General features: G+C 51.3%; 2 protein-coding genes across 3 annotated transcripts; one reads left to right on the forward strand and one right to left on the reverse strand.

The window, feature by feature from the left end:
- Positions 1-7,054: 7,054 nt before the first annotated feature.
- On the forward strand, positions 7,055-11,823 carry ATP5MF (ATP synthase membrane subunit f). The gene is made up of 4 exons (XM_029052880.2): positions 7,055-7,153; positions 9,934-10,041; positions 10,770-10,886; positions 11,627-11,823. Exons 1-4 carry the CDS (start codon positions 7,075-7,077, stop codon positions 11,653-11,655), a joined length of 333 nt encoding a protein of 110 aa, XP_028908713.1. The 5' UTR covers positions 7,055-7,074; the 3' UTR covers positions 11,656-11,823.
- A 1,811-nt stretch (positions 11,824-13,634) lies between these two features.
- On the reverse strand, positions 13,635-26,246 carry CPSF4 (cleavage and polyadenylation specific factor 4). 2 transcript variants are annotated; one of them, XM_029052868.2, is made up of 8 exons: positions 26,078-26,246; positions 22,513-22,563; positions 21,810-21,962; positions 19,586-19,681; positions 18,874-18,967; positions 17,656-17,728; positions 16,135-16,227; positions 13,635-14,746 (listed from the first exon to the last, which is right to left on the reverse strand). In XM_029052868.2, exons 1-8 carry the CDS (start codon positions 26,178-26,180, stop codon positions 14,678-14,680), a joined length of 732 nt encoding a protein of 243 aa, XP_028908701.1. In that variant the 5' UTR covers positions 26,181-26,246; the 3' UTR covers positions 13,635-14,677. The 2 variants fall into 2 exon arrangements, with proteins under 2 accessions (XP_028908701.1, XP_028908691.1); XM_029052858.2 differs by having other exon boundaries at positions 16,135-16,302.
- Positions 26,247-27,036: the final 790 nt, after the last annotated feature.

The following is a 27,036-nucleotide window of genomic DNA, read 5'->3' on the forward strand; positions in this document are numbered from 1 at the left end:
TCTGCCACCTGACTGCAGTATGACCGTGGGCAAATCACTTTTAACTTCTCCTTGTCTCGGTTCCCTCATCTGTAACATGGGGATTAAGATTGTGTGCCCTGCCCCACGCCGGACATGGTCTGTTTCCAACTTCGTTTCTACCCCAGCGCTTAGCACAGTGCTTGGCGTATAGTGAGCGCTTACCAAACACCGTAATTAATAAATGCCATAAAAAGGGGGATCTGTCGTCTTCCCTGATTTCCCTTCTTCCCTTTTATCACCCTTCTTTCCAGAAATAGACAACAAATTCTAGAAATCCTCGTTCACTGAGGCCTTCGGGGACATTGCAGAGGTATTTGGAAAGCCTTATTTTCAATGTAGACTTCCGCTTTGACATTTAGTATTCAGATAATAAGCCTTACTATTTACCCAACTGGATCTTCTGAAAAACCTCCGGAGGCCTGATTAAGTTAAAGATTGCTTCGAGATGAAAAGATCCACTAACCAAGGCTGACACCTGCTGGTTTCTTGTTTTAGACAACAAGAACGGAGTAATTAGAGCTTGATGAAACAGAATTTGCCTGGTTGTTGCTTGGAGTTTTTTCCATGCCAGTGAGAACCCCTCATTTGCAAATCAAATTAAACGAATATCAGTGTGGTGTCGGTTCCTCATTTTTTCTTTTACTGGATACCAGGCACTGGGGTAGACACAAACTATTCAGGTTGGACACGGTCCAGGTCCTACGTGAGGTTCACAGTCAATCCCCATTTTACAGAGGAGATAACTGAGGCCCAGAGAAGGTAAGTCACTTGTCCGGGTTCACGCAGCAGGCAAGCAGGCAAGAGAAGCAGCATGGAGTGGTGGGGGAGAGCACGGGCCTGGGAGTCAGAAGGACCTGGGTTCTAATCCCCGCCCTGCCCCTTGTCTGCCTTGTGACCTTGGGCAAGTCACTTAATATCTCTGTGCCTCAGTTACCTCATCTGTAAAAACTGGGAATTAAGAGTGTGGGACAGGGATTGTTGTCCAACCTGATTAACTTGTATCCACCCCGGCACTCAGAACAGTGCTTGGCACACAGTAAGCGCTTAACAAATGCCATCATTATTATTATTATCAAGTGGAGGAGCAGGGATTAGAAACCGGGTCTCCTAAAGCCACGTCCCATGCTCTTTCCACTAGACCATGCTGCTTCCCCAACTTTTCCCAAGAGCCAGATATTTTTAACCCACAGCTTTCCTAGCACCTCCTGTGAGTACTAAGTACTTGGACGAATACGGTGCAGTGAGAAGCAGTGTGGTCTACTGGAAAGACCACAGGCCTGGGAGTCAGAGGACCTGGGTTCTAAACCCAGCTCTGCCACTTGTCTGCTCTGTCACCTTGGACAAATCACTTAATTTCTCTGTGCTTCAGCTTCCTCATCTGTGGGGTTAAATACCCGCTCTCCCTCCCCCTTAGACTGTGAGCCCCATGTGGGACAGAGATTGTATGCCGCCATATTATCTTGAATGGGTCAGTGCTCACTGCAGAGCTTGGCACAAAGTGCTTAAAAGATACCATTATCGTAATTATTATCAGACACGATCTCTGCTCTCCATGATCTTACAATCTAACGGGAGGCATTAAAGCAAATTACAGATAAGAGGAAATACAAAAGGGGGTTATGGACAAATCCTTAAATAATACAGTAAGTATGAGACATTGTTAAGTGCTACAGAAGATTGTCCTCCTGCCCTTAGGTAGCGTAGAAGTGCTTGAGAGGCAGGAGGGGCGAATTAGTAGGGGATGTTAGCAATTAATCAGGGAAGGCTTCAAGAGGTCTTTGAAAATGGGAAGAACTGTGGTCTGTCAAATTTGAAGCCAGAGGGAGTTTCCAGACAGAAAGGAGAGTGGGTACATTGGGTCAAAAGCAGGAGAGGTGGGAATGAGGGACAGTGAGTAGATTAGCTTGAGACGACTGACGAGCATAAATTGCAGTGAAAAGAGTGGCTACAGAAGAGGGATGGTTGTTTGGCCTTAAAAGAAAGTCCTCTGGAGTTTCCGCTTAATACGAGAAGGGCCGAATGGTCGTTTGAGGTTTAGGAGGAATGGTGAGAAGCGTGCAGGATGGCGCTTGAGAAAAATGATCTGACCAGCCGTGGGGAGAGACTGGAGGCCGGTGAAGACCAGTGAGAGACCAGTGAAGAGTCCGTCGTGATACCAGACTGGGAGATGAGAGGAGCCTAGGACGGATTGAAGGGTGTGTGTGAGGCGGGGGGAGGCGTACGCTTGGTTATTTGGATGGAAAGGAGGAGAGGAAATAGGTTGGGAGAAGAAATGACAGGATTTGGGAAGAGACAGAGAGGAGTCAAGAACGAGGACAAGGTTGCAGGCTTTGAAGATGGAGGAATTGTGGTGCTGTCAGCTGTGAAGGGAAAGGTAGGTGGAAGAGAGAATTTGGGAGGGAAAACAAGCATTGCCTGGAAACACTCCTCTTTTTTTCCCCCAATCCTGCTTAATCATCTCTAACCTGTCCTGTTCCCCCACAGAGACCTCTAACCTTTTAACCCCATCCAATTTCCTCATTTCTCATCATGCCTCATTTAGTCTCCAAACTCAAACTACCTTCCCTTGATGTCCGAATTGACACCCTCAAAACCACCCTCTCTGCTGAACTGGACTCACTCGCCCCCCCCCCCCCCCCCCCATCGCTTCGTCGATGGCGTGGCACTCACCCACAGCCCCGGATCATCTCCACAGTTTCCTTCCTTCATTCCTGGACACGAGCCTCCGAGCGCTTCTGGCGGGAATCTAGATCTCAGGCAGATCTTGTCCACCTCAAATTCATGCCTGTCTGCTTCAACTCTGCCCTCTCCTCTGCCGGGCAAAAGTATTTCTCCATCCTTACTGACTCCGGTGCCTATTGCCTTCGCCAGTTTCAGACATTTTACTCCTTCCTCAAACCCCCGTTCCCCTGCTCTTGCCCCTAATGACTTGGCCACATACTTTATTGAGACTAGACTTCATCGTCCTAAAATCTCCCCCTGCTCCTCTCCGATCCCTCCCTCCTCCCGCATAGTATCTATTAAATACTTTGTATCTGTCTCCCCTCCCCTTTAGATCGTAAATTCCTTGTGGGCTTCTATATCCATTTTACCCTCATGCTTGCTGCGGTGTTCTGCACAGAGTAGGTACACAATAAATACTAATCAAACATATTTACTGACTGTTCACTGAGTGCAGAGCACTGTTCTAATCACTTGGAAGAGCACAATCACCTTGACCCCCTCCTACTTTACGTTGCTGCTTTCCTACTACCTCCCAGCCCACACACTTCACTCCTCTAACATCAACCTCCTCTCTGTACCTCCACCTCATCTATCTCGCCGCCGCCCTCTCGCCCCCGTCCTGCCTCTGGCCCGGAAAGTCCTCCCTCTTCCTATCCGACAGATGACTCTCCCCAACCTTCAAAGTTTTACTGAAGCCACATCTCCTCCAAGAAGACCTTCCCTGCCTAAACCCTCATTTTTCTCTTCTTCCATCCCTTACGTGTCAATCTTCCACTTGGATTTACTCCCTTTATTTACCCCTCCCTCGGTCCCACAGCACTTATGAACACATCCCTGATTTATTTATTGAAATTAATACCTGCCTCCCCCTCTAGACTGTAAAACCACTGTGGGCAGGAAACATGTGTTCTGACATACTTTCTCAAGGGCTTAGTACAATGTTCGGCCCACAGTAAGCACTCAATAAATACAAGTGATTGATTAGTGTTTATTGTGCACATATTGTTTGCAGGAGAATGTATCGAGCGCTGGAGAGTTCAGTGGATGAGGAGCTCGCAAGAAATTTACAATCTAATGGGGAGGGTCGACAGATACGCGGCATTTAATAGATAGTAGGAAGAAATGCAAAAATGGGAGTTATCGTATCAAAATGTACCAAAGTGTAACAGGAAGTTTTGACTGCAAGAGTGCTGACGTGATGGTTGGGAGGTTGTAATCTGGGGAAATAAATAATGATGATGCCTTGTGACGTTCAAAGATTAGGTCCTAATTGCGGTTATACCAGAGAAACTGAGCAGGATGTTTTTCCTCGTGTGAACCTTATTGATCAGATTCCAGAGGGGGCTACGCGGTTTGTTTTTCCTTGACATCTTCTGAACGCTGGGGCCTCTTCCACGCCGAGAGTGATGTCTCGCTCCTAAATTCTGTATCATTTGGGACTCAGGTCTGTTGGGAACGCTTAACCCCACCCACTTTTTTCTTCCCTTCCCCTTTCCCACCTTTCCTAAAACGAAGCACAATCCAAAATTAGCAAAGCAGCAGGACCTAGGGGATAGAGCATGGGCCTGGGAGTCAGAAGGACCCAAGTTTTAAGACTGTGAGCCTCACGTGGGACAACCTGATGACCCTGTATCTCCCCCAGCGCTTAGAACAGTGCTCTGCACATAATAAGCACTTAACGAATACCAACATTATTATTATTAAAATGGAGCTTAAGACTGTGAACCTCATGTGGGACACAGACTGTGTCCAGATAATTAGTTTGTACCTACCCCAGTGCCTAGTACAGTGCCTCTACTAGACTGTGAGCCCGTTGTCGGGTTGGAATTGTCACTATGTGTTGCCGAATTGGGCTTTCCAAGCGCTTAGTACAGTGCTCTGCACACAGTAAGCGCTCAGTGAATACGAATGAATGAAGTGCTTAATAGGTACCACTGGAAAAAAAAAAGGAAATCTCCAAACTATTCTGGGCCTCAGTTTCCTCATCTGTAAAATGGGGCTTAAGACTGTGAGTCTCTCATGGGACAGGTACTGGGTCCAGATAATGGAAAGAGCACGGGCTTGGGAGTCAGAAGTTGTGGGTTCTAATCTCAGCTCCACCACATCAGCTGTCTGGGTTAGGGCAAGTCACTGAACTTCTCTGTGCCTCAGTTCCCTCATCTGTAAAATGGGGATGAAGACTGTGAGCCTCACTTGGGACGGGGACTGTGTCCAAATAATGAGCTTGTATCTGCAGCGTGGCTCAGTGGAAAGAGCCCGGGTTTGGGAGTCAGAGGTTGTGGGTTCGAATCCCAGATCCGCCACCTGTCAGCTGTGTGACTTTGGCCAAGTCATTTCACTTCTCGGTGCCTCAGTGACCTCATCTGTAAAATGGGGATGAAGACTGTGAGCCTCACGTGGGCCAACCCGCTGACCCTGTATCTACCCCACCGCTTAGAATAGTGTTGGGCACATAGTAAGTGCTTAACAAATACCAACATCATCATCATCATTATTATTATTATTACTATCTTCCTGCAGTGCTTAGAACAGTGTTGGGCACATAGTAAGCGCTTAACAAATACCAATGTTATTATTTTTATCATTATTATCTACCACAGCACTTAGAGCAGTGTTGGGCACATAGTAAGCGCTTAACAAATACCAACATCATTATTATTATTATTATTATTATCTACCACAGCGCTTAGGCTCATCTGCTCATTTGTATATTTTTTATTACCCTATTTATTTTGTTAATGAGGTGTCCATCCCCTTGATTCTATTTATCGTGATTAAGTTGTCTTGTTTTTGTCCGTCTGTCTCCCCCGATTAGACTGTGAGCCCGTCAGTGGGCAGGGACTGTCTCTATCTGTTGCCCGGATTGTTCATTCCAAGCGCTTAGTACGGTGTTCTGTAAGCGCTCAATAAATACTATTGAATGAATGATTATTGTCTACCGCAGCACTTAGAAGAGTGTCGGGCAGGTAGTAAGTGCTTAACAAATACCAACTTTATTATCATTATTATTATTATTATCATCATGATCTTCTTCTTCTTCTTCTTATGTCCCGCAGCGCTTCGTGCAGCAGGCCGCACACACTAAGGGGTCGGGCGATGCCAGTCAAGAGAAGCAGTGTGGCTCAGTGGAAAGAGCCCGGGCTGGGGAGTCAGAGTTCATGGGTTCGAATTCCGCCTCTGCCCCTTGTCAGCTGTGTGACTGTGGACGAGTCACTTAATGTTGGTATTTGTTAAGCGCTTACTATGTGCAGAGCACTGTTCTAAGCGCTGGGGTAGACACAGGGGAACCAGGTTGACCCACGTGGGGCTCACAGTCTTAATCCCCATTTTACAGATGAGGTGACTGAGGCACCGAGAAGTTAAGTGACTTGCCCACTTCACTTCTCTGGGCCTCAGTCCCCTCATCTGTAAATGGGGATGAAGACTGGGAGCCTCCCGTGGGACAACCTGATGACCCTGTATCCCCCCAGCGCTTAGAACAGTGCTCTGTGCATAGAAAGCGCTTAACATTTATTTGGTTTAATGAGATGTACATCTCCCTGATTCTATTTACGGGGAAGCAGCGTGGCTCAGTGGAAAGAGCCTGGGCATCGGAGTCACAGGTCACGGGTTCGAATCCCGGCTCCGCCCCTTGCCAGCTGTGTGACTGTGGGTGAGTCACTTCACTTCTCTGGCCCTCAGTTCCCTCATCTGGAAAATGGGGATTAACTGTGAACCTCCCTTGGGCCAACCTGATGACCCTGTCTCTCCCCCAGCGCTCAGAACAGTGCTCTGCACATAGGAAGCGCTTAACAAATACCAACATTATTATTATTTATGTGCCATTGTTTTAATGAGATGTTCTTCCCCTTGCCTCTATTTATTGCCATTGTTCTTGTCTGCCTGTTTCCCCCCGATTAGACTGTCAGGCCGTCAGAGGGCAGGGACTGTCTCTATCTGTTGTTGAATTGTCCATTCCAAGAGTTTAGTCCAGCGCTCTGCACCTAGTAAGCGCTCAATAAATACTATGGCGTGGCTCAGTGGAAAGAGCATGGGCTTTGGAGTCAGAGGTCATGGGTTCGAATCCCGCATCGGCCACTTGTCAGCTGTGTGACTGTGGGCGAGTCACTTCACTTCTCTGGGCCTCAGTTCCCTCGTCTGTAAAATGGGGATGAAGACTGGGAGCCCCACGTGGGACCACCTGATTCCCCTGTGTCTACCCCAGCGCTTAGAACAGTGCTCTGCACATAGTAAGCGCTTAACAAATACCAACATTACTATGGATTAGAAAGAGAAGGGGGGGGGAGGCCGGTCCTGCCCGCGTGACGTCACCGCCCGCGGCTTCCCGTGATGCTCTGCTCCTCCCAGAGGCCTCTGCGCGTCCCTGAGGACGGTTCGGCCTCGGCCAAGATGGCGTCCGGCGCCCCCGGTGAGACCCCTCGGACCCCGGCGGGACGGGGAGCGACCGGCGGCGGGGAGGAGCGGGGAGGGGCGGGGAGGAACGGGGGCGCCCGGGGATCTGCCCCGGCAGCAGCGGGGGCCGGGCCGGGGGGCGGCCCCGGGGACAAGGGCGGGCTCAAGGACGGGCCCGGGCCTTGTCCTCGCCCCCCCCAGGACCGGCCGCCGCCACCATCGGAGACCCACAGCCCGCGCGGGCCAGTCCCACGTCGTGGCCTCATTCATTCCACACTATTTATTGCGCGCTTACTATGGGCAGAGCGCTGGACTAAGCCCTTGCGGTCTTAGAAGCAGCGTGGCTCGGTGGAAAGATGATCATGTTGGTATTTACTGCGCGCTTACTATGGGCAGAGCGCTGGACTAAGCCCTTGCGGTCTTAGAAGCAGCGTGGCTCGGTGGAAAGATGATCATGTTGGTATTTACTGCGCGCTTACTATGGGCAGAGCGCTGGACTTACCCTTGGGGTCTTAGAAGCAGCGTGGCTCGGTGGAAAGATGATCATGTTGGTATTTATTGCGCGCTTACTTTGGGCAAAGCGCTGGACTAAGCCCTTGGGGTCTTAGAAGCAGCGTGGCTCGGTGGAAAGATAATGTTGATATGTGTTAAGCGCTTACTATGTGCCCAGCACTGTTCTGAGCGCTGGGGGAGACACAAGGGAATCAGGTTGTCCCCCGTGGGGCTCCCAGTCTTCATCCCCATTTGACAGATGAGGGAACTGAGGCACCGAGGAGCGAAGTGACTGGCCCACAGTCACACAGCTGACAAATGGCAGAGTCGGGATTCGAACCCATGATCTCTGACTCCAAAACCCGTGCCCTTTCCACTGAACCACGCTGCTTCTCTAAGAAAGAGACCGGGCTGGGTTAACTGGGTGTTTTGTGCCAGTCTGCCCATCATCCGGAACCCCGGTGTTATTTTTAATTAGGTAGACTAAACATTATTTTTTAGTAACGGAAACCCGGCTTCCAGCATGAGCTCTGCGACCATGAACTTGACCTCTCTGTACTTCAGTACAATGGAGAGAAAATACTTGTTTTGTGAGTCCCGTGCGGTATGGGGACCGCGGCTCATCGGATTACCTTTCTTTCCTTAGTGTTTGGCACACAGTGTTGTTTTGTGCTGGGAAGACGGGGCAGATTACTACAAAAGTACTTCCGAAATGTATTTTTTCCACCTGTCGGAGCGGGACCCTTGAGCCTCTCTGGTCGCAGTGTAGTGTTCTGACAAACTTGTTCATCTTTTGTAGCGTTATTTTAGATTCCAAACAGCCGTCTTTGCCTCTAATAATGATTGCAGTATTAAGTGTTAACAATGTGCCTGGCCCTTTACTGAGCGCTAGGGTAGGTACAAGATATTCGGGTCAGCCACGGTCTGGTAGAAAATCAAAAATAAAATGATTTCTTGGCCTCCTGGCTACCAAAGATACTTAACTAGAAGTAAAACCCTTCTTCATTGGCAGCAGTGATGAGAAGCAGCCTGGCTTAGTGGAAGGAGCCCGGGCTTGGGAGTCAGGGGGTGTGGGTTCTAATTCCGCCTCTGCCACTTGTCAGCGGTGTGACCTTGGGCAAGTCACTTAACTTCTGTGCCTCAGTTACCTCATCTGTAAAATGGGGAATCAGACTGTGAGCCCCACGTGGCACAACCTGATTACTTTGTATCTCCCCCAGTGCTGAGAACAGTGCTTGGCACATAGTAAGCGCTTAGCAAATACCATCATCATTATTATTATTATTATCAAGTTTAGCATGTTGCTTAGTTTGTCTTGGTCATCAACTATGGTTTTCATTGCCGAGAGTGGAATTTGTTGAGACTTGTGAATGTTTGCATTCTTGGTTGATGCTCAATGTAAATGCATTCTGCAGCCAACAAAAGGTTAACAGGTGTCAGTTTTTCAAATAATTTCTTCCCCTGTGTTTTCATTTTGAAAAACAGTCACCAGAAAAAAAAACTTAGCTAGTTTAGTAAACATTTCTGGAGTAAACCTTTGAATGAAAATGTAGTCACAGACTCGGAACTTGTAAGCTAAGGAAAGCAGCTTAACCTTGTGGAAAAAGCACAGGCAGGGAAGATGTGAGTTCTAAACCCTGCTCTACCACTTGTCGGCTCTGTGACCTCGTGCGAGTCATGTAACTTCTCTACTTTTTTTTCTTCACTGGGGCTCGCAGTTTTAAGTATGAAGGAGTAGGATTTAACCCCCAGATGGGAAAGAGACTGTATCCAGTCTGATTATCTTATCTACCCAGTGCTTAGTACTTATAAGGTAGCTGTACAAATACAGCCTCACTAACAATTACTCAGATTTTGAATTCGTGCTATTAGTGGATCGTCGCTGGTCCTTTCAACAGTGGCAGCCATTTGGGTTGTGTGCAGGCATAGAGGCTGGAGGGTGGTGACTGTTGGCAGGATTGGGACGAGGCATGTGTACACAGGTAAGGATCCTGGCTACGTTTCCCTGCTTATCCGCTGAACACAATGGCCGAGGGAAGTCGCTTTTCTCAGGAAATTAAAAATCGTGCGTAAGGATGCAAACCTTTGCTTGCTGCAAATTCCAGGCTCATACCCTCGCTGCTCATCCGTCCAGTCGTATTTATTGAGGGCTTGCTGCGTGCAGAGCACCGTACTGAACGCTTAGGAGAGTACAGTATAGCAGTAATAACCGCCCCCCCGGGGTTCACGACGAGGTGGTTTTGACTTTATTCCGCAGAGGTCAATAAAATTCAATTGATGGAACAGAAAGAATTCTCTTTTCAGTACCGCTTAAGGAGCAAAGGCTTCTGAATGTCAAACTCGGACAGCTGCCGGCATGGATAGCAATGCGGGACTTCTCACCCAGGGGAATCGGAGGAGCTTTCCGTAGAGGTTAGTACGTACAGTCTTTCAAGGCATTTTAACTGAAAGGCGGGGGAGAGAACTTTCAACAGCTCTATGTAGTATCTTCTTTATGACGTCTTGCGAGATCGCTCCCTCCCGTAAGTAAACCTTATATGTATCGGTAGTAATCACTATGAGCATAACATTTCAAAGAGTTGTACCAAGGTGGCGTTTTCAGTGTTCCTGTTTCTCTGCTGTTGGTAGTCAATTTTCTATTTAAATAGGCCCTTGAGGTATTTGCATACAAAGCTCATTCTCCAAGAATGATTTTTCAACTTGCTTCTGGACTTCAGCCCTAAAAGTTATTTACACGTCCTTTTGAGTAAAATGAATATTGGCCCAGAGCCCTGCCCATAATTGGCTAGGACGCAGAATTCAGTCCGGTATACCTTCATCATCACTATAACGTCTGTGCCTGTCTTCACTGTAAAATATGGATGATTTAATATTTGTCTCCCTCACACTGAGCCCCATGTGGACCAGGGACAAAGTTTGGCCCTAGTAAACACTTAACAAAATGCCACAATATTAATGTCTTTTTTCTAAAAACCTGTCACCCTCTGTAGTTAGTTTTGGTTTTTTTTTTTTCCCTGAGGGTCATGCTTGTTGTGGGAAAGATGATACCTAGGGCTCTCCAAGTTTTATCCCCACTAGAATTTAGAAGAGAAATGCTCAAGGTGGGTGACGACTTTAGAAACGTGTGTCTGTCTTTTCAGGTTACGATCGATACTATAATAAATACATCGACGTGAAGAAAGGGGGTGTTGGAGGTATCACCATGGTGCTTGCAGTTTATGTCCTGATCAACTACTGTGCTGTTTACAAGGAGCTCAGTAAGTACCCTTGTGTCTACAGCTGCTAGGCCATCTGTGGCATTAGAAAGCCAATTGTTTTCTGTTCTAAAACCAGGCTCTGAGAAACCTTACTTCTAATATTGGGCAGTGATCCTACGTGCCAGGCCACTGTACAAAGTGCTGAGGTATATATCTTATATCTACAAGCTAATCAGGTTGGACGCAGTCCTCGTCCCACATGGGGCTCCGCAGTCTTGATCCCCCTTTTGCAGAGGAGGCAACTGAGGCACAGAGAGTTAAGTGACTTGCCCAAGACCCCACAACAGACCAGTGGCAGAGCTGGGATTAGAACTCAGGTCCTCCGACTCCCAGGCCCCTGCTTTATCCACGAGGCCGTGCTGCCTCTCCAATCACTGGTCCATCACATACCGAGTTCCCAGTATCAATCAGTGCCATTTATTGAGTGTTGGCTGTGTGTACTTAGTTACTTTACCCACCCGTTTTAAATTACTGGTAGCAGGTCTTCTGGTCCTAGCTGTCCTGAGTCCGTTTAACTGCGCAGCATATTTCAGGAGGCAGGTTTTCACCCGCTTCACCCCTAAACGAAGTTTCCGACAACTGCGGGCCCCCCGTTCTGTCAGGTTTTGAAGACGGATCTCAAGGGTTTTTGAGTAATGGTCTCAAACCGCTCCTAGAGAAGGAAGTGGCTTTGTAGTTGTGTCTAACAACATATCGGGAACCTAATCCAAGCCTTTTCTCTTTTCAAAAACTAACTCCAGAGCACGAGCGAATGCGGAAATACCACTGAGAAGAGAAGCACGCCACAGCTGGTAGAAATTGCAGGCTGAGAGCGTGGGTGATGCTAACGTTCTCACTCTCCTCGCTGAAGGCCGTTCGTGTCTAATTCCATTGTGTCCTAATAAAAGAAAGGTTATATGTACAATAAAAGATGGGTTTAAATACCATCTGTGATCTTCATCTGTGACGACCACGTTAATGGAACTCAGTAAACACCAGACAGGCCGTTGGTCACGAAGGGACGTAAAACATACGGGGTGGCCGTCGGCACTGGGATTCAATGCTTCGGTTCGGACACACAGCACTGTTAGAGCGTGTACAAAGCGTTAAGGAGTACGAGCTAGGCGACGAACAAAATTTAAAGCAAGAGTAGCCGAGATGGGTTGATACTGGACAAGGTCAGGCCTGAATCTGAAAGGTAACGTGGAACGGAAGTTAACACACCAGACCTCTCCGTAGATGGGTGGAATGGACTCCGTCGTGGAGCTGTTAGCAGTCCATGAGAGGTTGGAAAGAGGAACAGACTTTAGATAGGGATTGGTCATTTCAAAACAGTGAAAGCGACAAATGTGATTTGTCATATCAGAGGGTGGGTGAGGTGTATTCATCTAAATAATACAGAATGTGATGAGCTGAGCTAAACACGGGAACACAGCCAGGATTAAAGAAAAGTGAGTAATTAATGTGCATGTCAATACCTTCCCTTCTCTCCTCATGCAAGCCCAACTGGCCATTTAGGGATAATCTTTTCAAAATTAGGCTGGGAGCTGAGCCCCGGGCTAACAAACAGAGTTTGGGGAATAAAACCAAGGAGTAATGTGAAGAGGGGCCTGGGATGGCCAAGCAGCAGAGAAAATTGATACATATAGATGGTCAACTGCTTACATGCTCACCATCCATCTCTAAACCTTTGAGCTATAACATGTCACAGAGGCAAACCCCTGTATCAGGTTCAGACTTTATAAAGGCTTCAGTATGATTAGACTGGCTAAAAGAAGTTGACATCCCCAACCAGCCCCACTCCCGACCCTCATTTTTGCTAGTAAACATGTGGTTGTCAAAATTATGCCTGACAACTTAGAAGCAGCTGAAGGTGGTCTACGCTGGAAGATACCAGAATGAAATCTTTGAGAAGGCCAATGTGGGAGCGTAGGGGGTGGGGGAGAACTGAGACCCAATTTAAGCGTACATACTATCCTTGCTAAAAGAATGACTCCTCTTTATGGGTGGGGACATGGGCTAATTCTGTTGAATTTACTCTTCTACGCCCTTAGAACAGTGCTCTGCACCCAGTAAGCAGTCAGCAAACACCACTGATTGATACCATCTCCAGACCTGGTTTTCTTAATCTATAAAATGTTAAGAATTCAGACTTTTACACAGGTGTGGTAAGAATCACTTTCTGAAACTGGGGCGGGTAACGTCACTCGATACGTCTGCCAGCCTGAGGTCCAGAAACATTACAGAACTACTCCTTTAAGTTACAAAGACCTCAGTGACTTACCCACTCTCTTGCTACCGCGTATCCCGTCGCGTTTCCGTACACGGATCGACCCACCACGAGACCACGGTGAAACCCACTAATTGGGATGGTTTAGGCCCGAGCCCTTCCAAATGAATGGACGTCCAAGGGGAAGAACTTACCTGTGCAACAGTTCGAACCCTACCTGAATGAAAGCTGGGAGCTCGGTGCTGCTGTGGGGTTCGTTTGCTGGACCACGTGCCCCCACTGAACCGGGCCGCCCTCACCTCTCGGACCAGCCCTGGCGAGAAACGCAGCTCCCGGCTGAATCCCACGGGGGCTGGCCACCAGCCGACAACATTGGCAGCACCAGCTTAGATGTCCCGTAGGAGCCGGGCTAGGACCGGGCCGCCCGTGCGAGCCCAAACCAAAATGGAGGCGACCCTCGGGCTCGGATTTCAAAAGAGAAGGGACTTCTGTATAAAATGAGACTCTAGTTATTTAAAATGACTTCCGTTAGAAACAGGAACGTTAAAAAAAATTTTTAATCAATCTCATAAAAAGTCTCTCCGTCGACCCACTTACCCTAGACCCGCAGATTTGCATTTGAGAGTTTCACAGACATTTTCAGCGGCACATTTCAGTTACGTGGTGTTTTCCTTTGAATTTCAACAGTAGTAAACGCCTAGGCTGGAGAAGCCTCAAAATTCTAACCGGTTGTAAGGTTTCAGCGTGCGCTCAAGATTTCCATTCGCACAGTTTTCATCTAGTTAAAAGAGATGACTTGTGCCTCCCACCACAAGGTCCCAATTCGCTCTCAGCGCCATATCAAAATAAAGCGAGACCCCAAGAGCAACACTGCCTTAACCTGGTAAAGGCCTCTCACCGTAGACTGTTCGCAACTGCCGGGCTTTTGCGACTCGGACCGGGATCGGACAGTTTTTCCTACGCAACAGGGTTCGAGTTTTCGGTTGGGGTCGGCCCCTCTGCCCCTCGCTCCGGGGGACCACTGGAGCGTCCGGCGGAAAGCAGGAAGGGGGAGAGAGGCGTCTGTGTCCAGTCCCCGGGTTGCATCCCTCGCTGTCGGGTGACTCGGCAAAGGTATTTTACGAAAGAGCGGCCGGGCAGCAGGAGGGACAAGGAACCGCTTTTCAAGTATAGGACATCTTATTTGTGTTCGAGCAAGAGGCGTGTCCCCCAACACCTCAAAATGCGCCGCAGTCCTCGGACACGGGGCCCTGAAAGGAGAAGGACCTTGATAAAAAAAAGATTTGGGACAAACTCGAATGAAAGTTGAGGACTTCACCTCTCCCACAGGGAACAAAAGAGGTCGCTCGCTTTCAAAAGAACAATCTGAGGGGAAACGAGCCACTCTCGACCCCTCAAACAAACAAAAAAAAAAAAACCTTGTCTGCTGGCCAGCTACTAACCACCATTTCTTCAACACTGGCCTTTAAAAAAAGAAAGAAATCATCATCCGAGATCGGGGTTGAAGTCTTCGCCAGCGTGGCGGCAAACGGCGAAGTCCAGGGCCCCTCTCCGCTGTCCTTGAGTTGCCTTTCCGCGGCCATCACTGTCCACTGAGAAAGGCCAAGTGTCCTTTGGTACATCTGTTGGCATAATGTCCTTTTTCACCACACTGGAAACAAGAAGAGGACAAGGGCGTCCGTGATCCTTCCGGCACGGTGGCACACGTTAAATGAGGGATTAGAGGGGATTCCGGTCGGTTCTGGTACCGGAACCTTTTTAACAACGGAAAAGGCCACTGAGGGAGAAGGGGGACTTAAACATCGAGCCCGGCGGGTCCAAAATGACGACCTCCATTTTCCAATGAGGAAAGAGCACGGGGGTGGAGGAAAGAAGACTCAGAGTTTCACCTCGTGGTCTGTCATCCTACCTCGGCTACGGATCGCCCCACCTGTGAGGCACGCCAGTCACCTACCTTGCCGGATCCGAGTCGCTGATTCGTAAAGTTCTGGGGGCTCCTCGGCTGGTTCGGTGGAGGGATTGCAAATCAAAAGGGACTGACGGGACGGAGGCTAGCACCGGGGCGGCTCGCTGTTCTGCCAACTGGGAGATGACTTTGCTTTCCCAAGCCTGTAGCTGGTGCCCTGTCATGACTGCAAAGACAGGCTACCCATCCCCAAAAGAGGGTCCTTCGCCCCCGGTCTCTTTTAATCGACCTCCTGACAACAGGGACGCTCGCCGACATCGAATGGGCTTTCCTTAGATTAAAGGGAATAGTTTCACTGGGGAGAGAAAAGCCTACGGTACCTAAAATTTCCAGTTTGGGGCTTGCTTTCGTCAACACCCGGGCCCCTCCCTTCCAAAAGCTACCAGTGATGGGTGACAGACCAAGGGGTACTCTGGTTAAAGAAGCTCCCAATGACTACAGAAAAGGGTGGGTGCGGTCACCTCAACTATTCAGAGGCTGATTCAGCCGGGTTTATCCCCGCCGTTGGCCCGGAGGAAAGACCACGGCTCTGGGGGTCGACGGGGCCGGGGGCTAGCTCCGGCTCCCGCTGGCTGGGGCTCTGCCGCCGGAGACGAACGTCTCTGACCGGGACGTCGCCTGAAGCATTCTGCCGGGTGCACTCCGGGTCCCAGTAGGAACTGGCAGGGCAGGGGTGAGGGAGAGAGGAAGGGGCGGAAGGAGAATGGTGCCGGGAAAAATCGCCAGCGCTTTAATCGACTTCTTCCTGTAGGTTCTCGACCCTGAGGGTACAGGCCCCGGGCTCCCTCCTGTTGCTAACCTGACGTGAGATTCCGTCATCTGGGTTGACTCAAGCCCCTTGCTTCCTTCCCCGATAGCTGGCCTTGGGCCGTTTTAATCAGAAAGAGAGGGAAAAGCAGCGAGTCCACTTGGGTGCTTCTTAGCAGCTGGGAAAAGGCGGTAGAAATCGCAACCTGGAGTTATCGGTGACCTTCTGTCACCCCGATCCTTCTCTCCCTGGACGACGGTTGCCGTTAACCTCTCCTTTCGCCCCGTCCCACCCTCCCTCCCCCCGCCGAAACGCCCAGACTTACCTTGTAGCAAGTGACCTGCTCCAACGGCCGGGGTCCCCTGTTTCCCACGTTGTTGTTTTGAGACTGCATGACCCCGATGACCTGTGGGGTTCTCTGATTGGGAGAAGAGTTCTGACTCGTTAACTGGATCAAGGAGGACGACCTTTGTAATGGTGGATTGTTATTTTGCTGGAAAAAGTTACATAACACGGTTTTACTTGGGAAAACACGTGCGGAAGGACTTCTGACAGGAAAAACGGGGGTTTTTCCAGAGCTGCGGCCAGCAAGGAGAAGGGATTCCTCAGCCACTTGGCTTTGGGGAGCAAGTGGAAAGAAACGGGGGGGGGGGGTCAGGTGTTCTATCTCCGAAAAGAGGGGAAAAGCGAGCAGGGACCGGAAGCGCCGGAGAAGGATCTCTTGCTTCTCTTAGGGAGAAGATAGAGAGGGACTGAACGAATCTTCAAGTCATTTTTGGAACTCCGTCAGGCTGGGCCACAGTCAGAATTGAAATGGCTTGGTTGGGATTCTTACAGGGCTCCTTATGAAAGCGACTCACCAAGGCCCCTCAAAAAAAAACCCTCTGACTCCCTTCCAGAATGTTGCCCGCAGCTCAAACAAAGGTTTCGGGTTGGGTGGCAACCGCTTGCTGAACTTAAAAAGGGAAGGGGGAAACCATTTGAGACTTCGGGTTTTGAACGGGCTCCCTTTAGGGTGGGAAGTCTCTTGGGGAAAGCAGAAAATTCATCCCCAGACACCAGGTGAAGAGCCAAGGCCCTCGTCTGGCCTAGTGCAGCACCTCTGACCTATCCCGACCAGACTGGTAGGTAACTAAGGGGCCTCCAAAACCTCCACTAGCCACACGACCAACCAAATCTAACTCCTCATCCCCATCCTTCCCAACCCCTTTAGGAGAGCACCAAGGGGGGGGGAACAGTTATGATTTCAGTTGCAACTTGGTTCTCTTTCGCCACCTTCAAATATTAGGGTTGAGAATTCTTTGCCGGAAAGGGCAGCAGGACGTACCCTTCACCAGAGCTAAGGGTCTGCTCTGGGCGCTTCCTCCTTTCCCCTTGAACCGTCGGAACCTACAAATTCCCTGCGTTTTCCTGTTCCCTTGTCAATCAAGAAACCCAAAAGCCAACAACCATTCCCCCCACAAACCCACTTCAGCCCAACGGAGTGAACGCTGCTTTGTGAGAAATAAAAACAGGACTGAAGTTCGGCTCCCACTCCGAAGCTGAACATCACCGGCTTGAGGTCGAGCGTCCTATCACTTGGGGTTCTCGGCTACAGAGATGTCGTAGGGCTCTGGGACACCCGACTCCCAAACGGCTGGCTGGGAAGGTTGCAAATCCCTCCCTCCCCAGCCTAAAACCTCCAGATCCTGGTCATTTAGAAGGGAGCAACTGGGTTGCCCTCAGGGTGTGCCCTCAAGAGCCAGGCAGCACCGTTCTTCCAAGTGGCAAGTCCCGCCCTCGCCAGTCGGGGCCGACGTAAAGGGCAGCACCGCTATCCCCGGAGAAGGGGCTGAGAATTCGGTACCTTTGCCAGGGGCAGTGTCTGTTGAGGCAGGGGTGGTTGTTCGGCGGTTCCCATGGGCAGTTCAAAGCGAGGGCTGGTTTGCAAGTAGAGGCACGCAGAAAAGGAAAAAAAAAAAAAAGGCACGCGGCTTTTAGATTGGCCACACCACCAACTTCTTCCCAAAGGCCCCCTCATTCCCGGGGATGTTGCTGAGAAGCTCGAACACAAGGAGACTCAGAACTTGTGCGGTCCCCTTGTATCCGGATGCGCTCGGGTCTCTGGAATTACCTTCTAGGAGTTGATAATAACAGCCTTCACTTAATTCAGGGAGAAACTGGAACACGAAGTCACGGGGTGGGTGGCGGAAGTGGGACCTGAAGTCAGCAAGGGCCCCCTAATGCCCTCTGCCCGCTCCCAGCCAGTGCCCTGCCCACGAGTCCCCGCTACCTCGAGGAAAACGCAGCACTTGGAGACACGAGAAGCAGTGTGGCCTAGCGGATTGAGCACGGGCCTGGAAGTCGGAAGGACCTGGGTTCCAATCCCGGCTCTGCCACTTGTCTGCTGTGTGACCTCGGCCAAGTCGCTTCACTTCTCTGGGCCCCAGTCACCTCATCTGGAAAATGGGGATGAAGACCGGGAGCCCTTCATGGGACAGGAACTGTGTCCAATCTGATTAACTTGTACCTATCCCAGTACTTAGTGCAGTGCCTGGCACATAGTAAGCACTTAACAACTACCATAAAAAAAAAAACGCACAATCCATCGACGCTCAGATTTTGGAATCCACTCCCAAAAGCCCACTTACAAATGCTTGAAATGAACAAGCCAGAAACCCAGAGCTCTGCCAAGCCATAGGAACAAACAGCTACTGGCAAAACAGAGAGGAAGAAATCTCCAGGGAGCCCAAGTCTTCCAGACGTTGGGAGCTGGAACGCTGAACAAAATGGATGAACGACAACCACCCGTGAGAAATACTAGGGCCCCCCCTAAGGTCTCGTCACGCTCACGTTGGTGTCTTTTAAGCTCTAACAAGGGGCCAAGCGCCGGGGTAGTCGGGATGATCAGGTCAGACACAGTCCCTGACCCACCTGGGGCTCACTGCCTAAACAGGAGGGAGACTCCTCGTCGCCGTCAGTTTTCTGTCTGTTCCCAAGGAACAAGCCGACCGGCCCGGCCTAGACCCGCGTTCTTCAGCCTCGGAGCCCAAGACGAACCCTGGGGGAGGAGGCAAATACTCACTGCATAAATTTACAGGAGGGACCCTCCGGACAGAATCCCACGAGGTAATTCACACAGATGACTCTCCGAGTGTGCCGGTGTCGACAGAGGGGACCTGCGGTGTCCAACGCAAAGCGACTCGTGATTCCCAACAGCAAAGCCCCATTCGAGCTCCGTTCGAAGCACCGCCCGAGACACGGGAGCTTACGACAGGCATCGACTCGGAGACGACAAAAGATGGCTATCAAGACGCGGGTGACGCTTGAACTCCCCAATACTTTTTAAGTTTTTGCTCAAGTGGGAGCAGCAAAGGGGATAACGGGGACAGATTCGAAGAGGAAACAAAAATGAAAATGGGGCCGGGGGGAGGGATCGGTAAACCGGGGGCCAACAAAATGGAGGGGAAGGGTGAAACCACTTTTAATATTCCCCGAGCTTGGTAATGTTTGATCCCACGCTACTTCCCAAACCTGTCGGTAAGGCTCTGGAGAAAAATCGGACCACCGAAATCGTCTCGCTCTTGGGACGCGCCGCCTAGAAGAGGCTATTAACCCGGCGGGGGAAGGGGCTCGGGCGGGCCGAACGCGGTCCGGGAACGCTCTCTTGCCTCGGCTAGCCTCGGGGCCAGGAGAGGGGAGCCCCGCTACCCCTGCTTGGCATCCCTCTAAAGAAAGATCCCACCCTGACCCTCGGTCGGGAGGCGCCGGGCCACCGAGCCTTGCCCGGGACGTACCGTGTTTGCAGAAGCCGCGGTCGTACCAGGGGCAGTCCTTGATCTTGGACTCGGGGTCGATGTGGAGGAAGGGACATTCTTTGTTACTGCACTCCCCTGGGCAGAAAAAAAGTCAAACGTAGCCATCAGGCCAACGGCGGGACGCGGCGAGTCCCCCAGCTACCACGGAGGCCGAAGTCGGAGAGCTGCTTCCCCAAGAAAAAGCCCGGGTGGGTCGCTACCATCGGTGAAGGGTCCGTGAGGCCTATAAGGTGCAGAGTCCTGTTCTAAGCACTGGGCAGAGGGACGTGGTCACTGGATTAGGCACGGTTACTGGCCAAATGGGGGCTCTCAGTCGACGAGGCAGAGGGAGGAAGGCCAGGAAATATGTCTCTCACCTTTCCCTAAGTCCTCTGTTCCTCTTCTCCCACTCCCTTCTGCATCACCCTGACTTGCTCTCTTCACTCATCCTCGCATCCCCACAGCACCTATGTATACATCTGTAATTTATGTACTTCTTTATTTAGATTAACGTCCGTCTCCCCCTCTAGACTGTGAGCTCGTTGTGGGCAGGGAATGTATCTATTATAATGTACTCTCCCAAGGGCTCAGTACAGTGCCTTGCACAGAGTAAGTGCTCGATAAACTGAATGAACGGATGGTTATCTCACCTAACGTCTCTTTTGAATTCCTCCAGTGTCAGCCCCAAAGCCCAGTTGAACACCCATCAGACAGCAAATCACGGGTTCCCGGGACCCGGCTCTAACTACCGGAAACACCCCAAAGCACTCTGCTCCTGGCAACACCGAGCCAGCCCCGTCTCCCTTCAAGCCTCGTTCACTGTGATCTCAGCAAGAGGTTTCCGTGCCCTCCCAATCCTGGGACGACCCCCGTGCGGAGTTCCGGCCCAGCTCCCTGCTAAGAAACAGAAACGGACAGTGGAATTAAAGGGCCAGGGAACCCCTACCCCAAATCCGTCAGACCGCAGCCCTCCCCGCGTTCAAATCCCTCCTTCTCCAGTGAGCCTTCCCCGATTAATTTCCCGGCACCCTGAGTCGTGCAAACCCATCAGCCAATTCTGGCACGCTCCTCCTTGGCGTATTTATTCAATTCTTTATTATTATTGTTAAACTATACTCTCCCTAGCACTTAGACAGTGCTCAGTAAGCGCTCAATAAATACAACTGAATGAACATTTTTATGTGGTCTCCACTGCTAGACTGTAAGCGCCTTATAAGCAGGGAACCTGCCACGTCTTGATTAAAAACACCTCAAGACTCTAGTACAGTGTACGGCACCATGCTCAATATTACTACTACTACTGATGACGATGATGATGGTATCTGTTACGTGCCCACTATGTGCCAAGCACTGTTCTAAGCTCTAGGGTAGATACAAGGTAATCAGGTTGAATACAGTCCCTGTCCCACTTAGGGTTCCAGTCTCAATCCCCATTTTACGGATGAGGTAACTGAGGCACAGAGAATAATAATAATAATGATGATGACGGTATCTGTTAGGCGCTTACTATGTGCCAAGCACTCTTCTAAGCACTGGGGTAGGTACAAGGCTATCAGGTGGTCCCAAAGTCTTAATCCCCATTTACAGAGGAGGTAACTGAGGCACCAAGAAGTGAAGAAGTAGAAGAGAAGTGACTTCCCCCAGATCACACAGCGGAGAAGTGGCGGAGCCGGTATTAGAACCCGTGACCTCCTGACTCCCAAGCCCGGGCTCTACCCGCTACACCATGTTGCTTCTCTAGTAATTCTAGAATTCTTCAACTACTAAAATCCTGTTACAGCCCAAGCCAGGAAATCAGAAAGCTGAGTAATATGCCCTGATTTAGAAGAGATCCGTCCTGGTGGTAGTAGGACAAGGATTTTCTGAGCACCCTCTGGAGCTAATGGCCTGTACTAAGCAAGAGACCCAACCCCTGCCTAAAAGGCCCTCCTACTCTAATAATGGAGCAAGGTATTAACACCAGGCAATCCGCGATCCACAAATAATGAAGGTCTGTAAAGGGCTTCCTCCCGGGATGACGGAGTGCTGTAAAAGCATAAAGCCTCAGCTGGCTGTTGAGCTGGCATCCGGCCGATGCTGGCCTCAGCTAATAAATCCAACCTACGTTTAATTCCGCATAACCACGCTTTGGGAGAGAAGCTAGTAGGTCAAGGGCCCGGGTTCCTCCCAGCCGACTCCGAGGTGTTTCGGTTAGCCCCGCCCCCGGCCCGAAGAGGCTTTTTACCGAATTTGGAGTAGAAGTAGCATTCGGGCATCTTGGTCATGTCGTACTCATGCAAGAACTCGCACTGGTCCCCCTTCTTGCACAGCCCGCGCAGCCAATGCTTGCAGACGACCGTCTTCTCGCCACTGATATGGCGGAAAGGGCACATGCCACCTGTCGGGTCAGACAGACAAGTCAGGGGCCGCCGAGGACCTGCACGCCCACCTCCCGGGACGTTGTGAAGGCTGGGTTAACTGGTTGACCTCCATGGGGTGAATCTGGATACGCAGGGCAGGGATTGGCACAGCGCTCTAGGCATGCGAAACTCCTTTCCTTATCAAACACATGGCTGGAGATCGGACTCTGCGCACCGGGTGAAGGCAGAGCGTTAATCTTGGGCCTAGATCAGGTTGGGGTCGGCCTCTGAGCAGAGTCAGGGGAGACTCCTTGGTCGCTTTCCAGATTTCAGTGCGGGCCTCAGAGTGTTAAGAGAGGACGCGTTAAGCCCGGATTCGGTGGGGAATTCTTTTGGATGGGCTAATCACAATCTTCTCCGAAGCCAGGAGATCCCAAACGCGCTTGAATCACTTTCTGAGAGACTAGAAGGTACTTTGCAGAAGGAAAGCACACCAGAGTTTCGTCACCAACCGTCTACTACAGGGGAAGGGTAAATAGCGAAGCGTTTCGGACAGTATCGGTTAGATGGAGCGGGGATTTTTCTTACCTTTTCCACAGGCGGCTTTCAAAAAAAATTCACAGACAGCGGCCCCGGATTCTGGAGAGGAGAGAGGGACAGGCACCAAATTAAGTCACTTGATAATCTGCCATTCGCCCCTGGGCCCGTTCCCAGCTTCAGCAGAGGGGAAATATAATCTTAGCGGCTCTTGGAAAAAATGTCATAGAAAACCAAGAGGCAACGAAGTTAACGGAGATGGGGGTGGTGGGGGCAGAATGTTGAGGGAAGGTTACCAACCTTACTTTCAGACCACAACGAACATTGGTCCATTCCTCGCAGACGACGTGGGCTCATTTTGGGGTAAATGGAGAAAGAGGGAGAAGAGGGGGCCAATATACTTCTATAATTCTATTTATTTATATCGATGGCTATCTGCTTGTATCAACGCCTGTCTCCCCACCCCTCTAGACTACTAACCTTACTTTCAGACCACAACGAACATTATTGGCCCGTTCCTCGCAGACTACACGGGCTCATTTTGGGGTAAACGGAGAAAGAGGGAGAAGGAGGGGCCGCTATACCGCTATAATTCTATTTATTTACATCGCTGGCTATTTGCTCGTATCGACGTCTGTCTCCCCACCCCTTTAGACTGTGAGCCCGAGGTGGGCAGGGATCGTCTCTCTTTATTGCTCTACTGTACTTTCCAAACGCTCGCTACCGTGCTCCGCACACGGTAAGCGCCCCATAAACACGACTGAATGAATGAATTCGTGAATCTGACTGACAGGGGCGGTAAACGCACTTGATTCACCTCAGAGTCACCCAGGTCTCACTTCTGATGTTTCTGTCTCCTCCTCCTCCGTAACCAGTAGCGCCGGCAGAACAGATTGGGAAAAGCTACGGAGCTCAGGATAACTCCTTGGCACAAAGCTACCCCTCCTCCCCCGCCAAAATCGGAAAATGCTGGACCTCGACTGGGGCTTCTGAAGGCAAGAGACAAACCTTGCCCAGAAGCTTTTGTCCCCCTTGGCGGGAAGAGGGAGGAAGGATATCTCCTTTGTAGCTTCAAAGGTGAGGATTGTGCGGGGACCTAGATTTGGGAGAGGAGCCATCCGGCGGCGGGAGTTCACGGTGCTCAGCGTTTAGTACGCAGAAAGCGCTTAACAAATACCACAGTTAATGGTATCTGTTAAGCGCTTACTATGAGCCAGACACTGTACTAAGCACTGGGGTAGATAATACAAGGTAATCAGGTCGACTGAAGGCACATCTCTTCCATGACTAAGCCCTCCTTTCCCCTTCTCCTACTTCCTTCTGCGACGCCCTGACTTGACGGCACCACAGCAGTCACGCACATATCTGTAATTTTATCTATATTAATGCCCCTCTCTCCCTCTAGACTGTCAGCTCCTTGTGGGCAGGGAATGGGTCTGTTATATTGCCGTGTTGTACTCTCCCAAGCGCTTAATACAGTGCTCTACACACCATAAGCGCTCAGTAAATACAACTGACTGACTGACACGGTCCCCGTCTCTCACATGGGGCGCACAGTCTTAATCCCCATTTTACAGACGATGTAACTGAGACACAGAGAAGTGAAGTGTGAGCTCGTTGCGGGCGGGGAATGTGTCTGTCTATTGTTGGGTTCACTCATTCGAGCGTAGCGTCGTGGCTCAGTGGGAAGAGCCCGGGCTTCGAAGTCCGAAGGCGTGGGTTCTAATCCCGGCTCCGCCACCTAGTTGTGTGCCTTTGGGCAAGTCCCTTCACTTCTCTGTGTCTCAGTTCCCTCATCTGTAAAATGCGTGGCTCGGTGGAAAGAGGCCGGGCTTGGGAGTCGGAGGTCATGGGCTCGAATCCCGGCTCTGCCGCTTGCTGGCCGTGTGACTTTGGGCAAGTCACTTAACTTCTCTGGACCTCAGTTACCTCATCTGGAAAATGGGGATTAAAACTGTGAGCCTCACATGGGACATTCTGATCACCCTGTATCCCCCCAGCGTTTGGAACAGTGCTCGGCACATAGTGAGCGCTTAACAAATACCACCATTATTAAAATGGGGGTGAAGACGGTGAACCCTACAGGGGTCAACCGGATTACCCTGTATCTACCCCAGCGCTCAGAACAGTGCTCGGCACACAGTAAGCGCCAAACGTGTACCACCATTATAAGTGCCCTGTACAGTGCCCTGCGCACAGTAAGCCCCGAACATATACCACCATAAGCGCTCAGTACAGTGCTCTGCACAGTAAGTGCTCCACAAAATAGGATCGAGTGAATGACTTAAGCGCATAGTGTGTGCGGAGCACCGAACTAAGCGCTTGGGAAAGTACAATGCGGCCAAAACGGGGGGGGCAATCCCAGCCCACAACGGGCTCACGGTCAACGAGGTGTCCATCCCCTTGACTCTATTTATCGTGATTAAGTTGTCTTCTTTTTATAAAGATAACGTTGGTATTTGTTAAGCGCCTACTCTGTGCAGGGCACCGTTCTAAGCGCTGGGGGAGATACAGGGTCATCAGGTGGTCCCACGTGAGGCTCCCAGTCTTCATCCCCATTTTCCAGATGAGGGAACTGAGGCCCAGAGAAGCGAAGTGACTCGCCCACAGTCCCACGGCTGACGAGTGGCGGAGCCGGGATTCGAACCCGTGACCTCTGACTCCCAAGCCCGGGCTCTTGCCACCGAGCCACGCTGCTGCTTTTTAATCCATCTGGTTCGCCCGATTAGACTGTGAGCCCGTCATCGGGCAGGATGGTCTCCATCTATTGCCAGCTTGGCTCGGCGGAAAGAGTCCGGGCTTGGGAGTCGGAGGTCACGGGTTCGACTCCCGGCTCTGCCACTCGTCCGCCGTGTGACCGTGGGCGAGTCGCTTCGCTTCTCTGGGCCTCAGTGACCTCATCTGGAAAATGGGGATGAAGACTGGGAGCCCCACGTGGGACCACCCGATTCCCCCGTGTCTACCCCAGCGCTTAGAACGGTGCTCTGCACAGAGTAAGCGCTTAACAAATACCAACATTATCAAACGGGGATTCACTGTGAGCCTCCCGTGGGACCACCCGATGACCCCGTATCTCCCCCAGCGCTTAGAACGGTGCTCTGCACAGAGTATGCGCTTAATAGATACCAACATTATTATTATTGCCGAATCGTCCATTCCAAGCGCTTAGTAAAGCGCCGTGCGCCTAGTCAGCGCTCAAGCGATACTACGGAATGAATGAAAGGACTGTACTCCTGCCGTTCATTCATCCGATGGTATTTACTGAGCGCTCACTCGGGGCAGAGCGCCGTCCTAAGCGCCCGGACCGTACGAGTGGGCGGCAGACGGGGCCCCTCCTCCCCGCCCAACGAGGAAAAACGGGGGAGCCGGCAGAGGGGAAGGGAAGGGAAGGGAAGGGAAGGGAAGGGAAGGGAAGGGAAGGGAAGGGAAGGGAAGGGAAGGGAAGGGAAGGGAAGGGAAGGGAAGGGAAGGGAAGGGAAGGGAAGGGAAAGGCGCGGTGCGGGCCGCGCGGGGGGCCCGGAGGCGGCGGCGCTCCGGCGGGATGGCCGAACGAAGGAAGGGGAGGAGGCGGGTCGGGAACCCGGGGCCTCCCTGCTGCTCCGGGGGCCCCACTCACTGTCCATGCCGGGGAAGGGCAGCGGCTGAGCGCCCAGCTGCTGCTCCACGGCGATCTCCAGGTCGAACTTGATGTGGTCCACGCTGGCGATCAGCTCCTGCATGGTGGCGGCTGGGGGGCGCGGGGACCCCCGGGGGGGCCTCCTCTCCTTCTCCTCCTCTTCCTTCTCCTCCTCCTCCTCCTCCTCCTCCTCCTCCTTCTCCTCCTCCTCTCCTTCTTCTTCTCCTTCTCCTTCTCCTTCTCCTCCTTCTCCTCCTCCTCCTTGCCGCCTTCGGCCCAGGCCGGTCCTGCCTGCCCCCCGCGCGGAGGATGCCGGGAGGCGGAGCCTTGGCCTGACTCAGCGGGCGCCGAGGGCGGGGTCGGCGGCGCGCACGCACGTACGTGGGCACGCAGGGCGGCACGCACGCCGCCTCGCGCCTCGCTGCCCGGGACCTGAGGGGAGGCCGCCCGCCCGCCCGCCCGCCTCAGGTAAATTTTCGCCCCGCCGCCATTCCGCCCTTGTGACTTTGTCTGCCTTGGCTGCCCCCCCCTTCCTCTCTAAAACGGGGTTGAAGCCGAATAATCATAACGGTGGCACTTGTCAAGCGCTGTCCTAAGCGCTGAGGGGAGGCAAGGTCAGCCGTGTGACTGTGGGCAAGTCACTTCGCTTCTCTGGGCCTCAGTGACCTCCTCGGTAAAACGGGGATTAACGGTGAGCCTCATGTGGGACGACCTGATGACCGTGTCTCTCCCCCAGCGCCTAGAACAGGGCTCTGCACATAGTAAGCGCTTCACAAATGCCAACGTTATTATTAACATCATTAAGAGTTGGCCCACGTGAGACTCCCAGTCTTCATCCCCCTTTTGCAGAGGAGGGAACTGAGGCCCAGGGAAGCGAAGGGACGGGCCCAGAGTCACCCAGATGACAAGGGGCGGAGCTGGGATTGATAATAATAATAATAATGATGGTATTTGTTAAG

This window comes from Ornithorhynchus anatinus, chromosome 2, assembly GCF_004115215.2.
Source record: "Ornithorhynchus anatinus isolate Pmale09 chromosome 2, mOrnAna1.pri.v4, whole genome shotgun sequence".
Lineage (NCBI taxonomy): Eukaryota > Metazoa > Chordata > Mammalia > Monotremata > Ornithorhynchidae > Ornithorhynchus > Ornithorhynchus anatinus.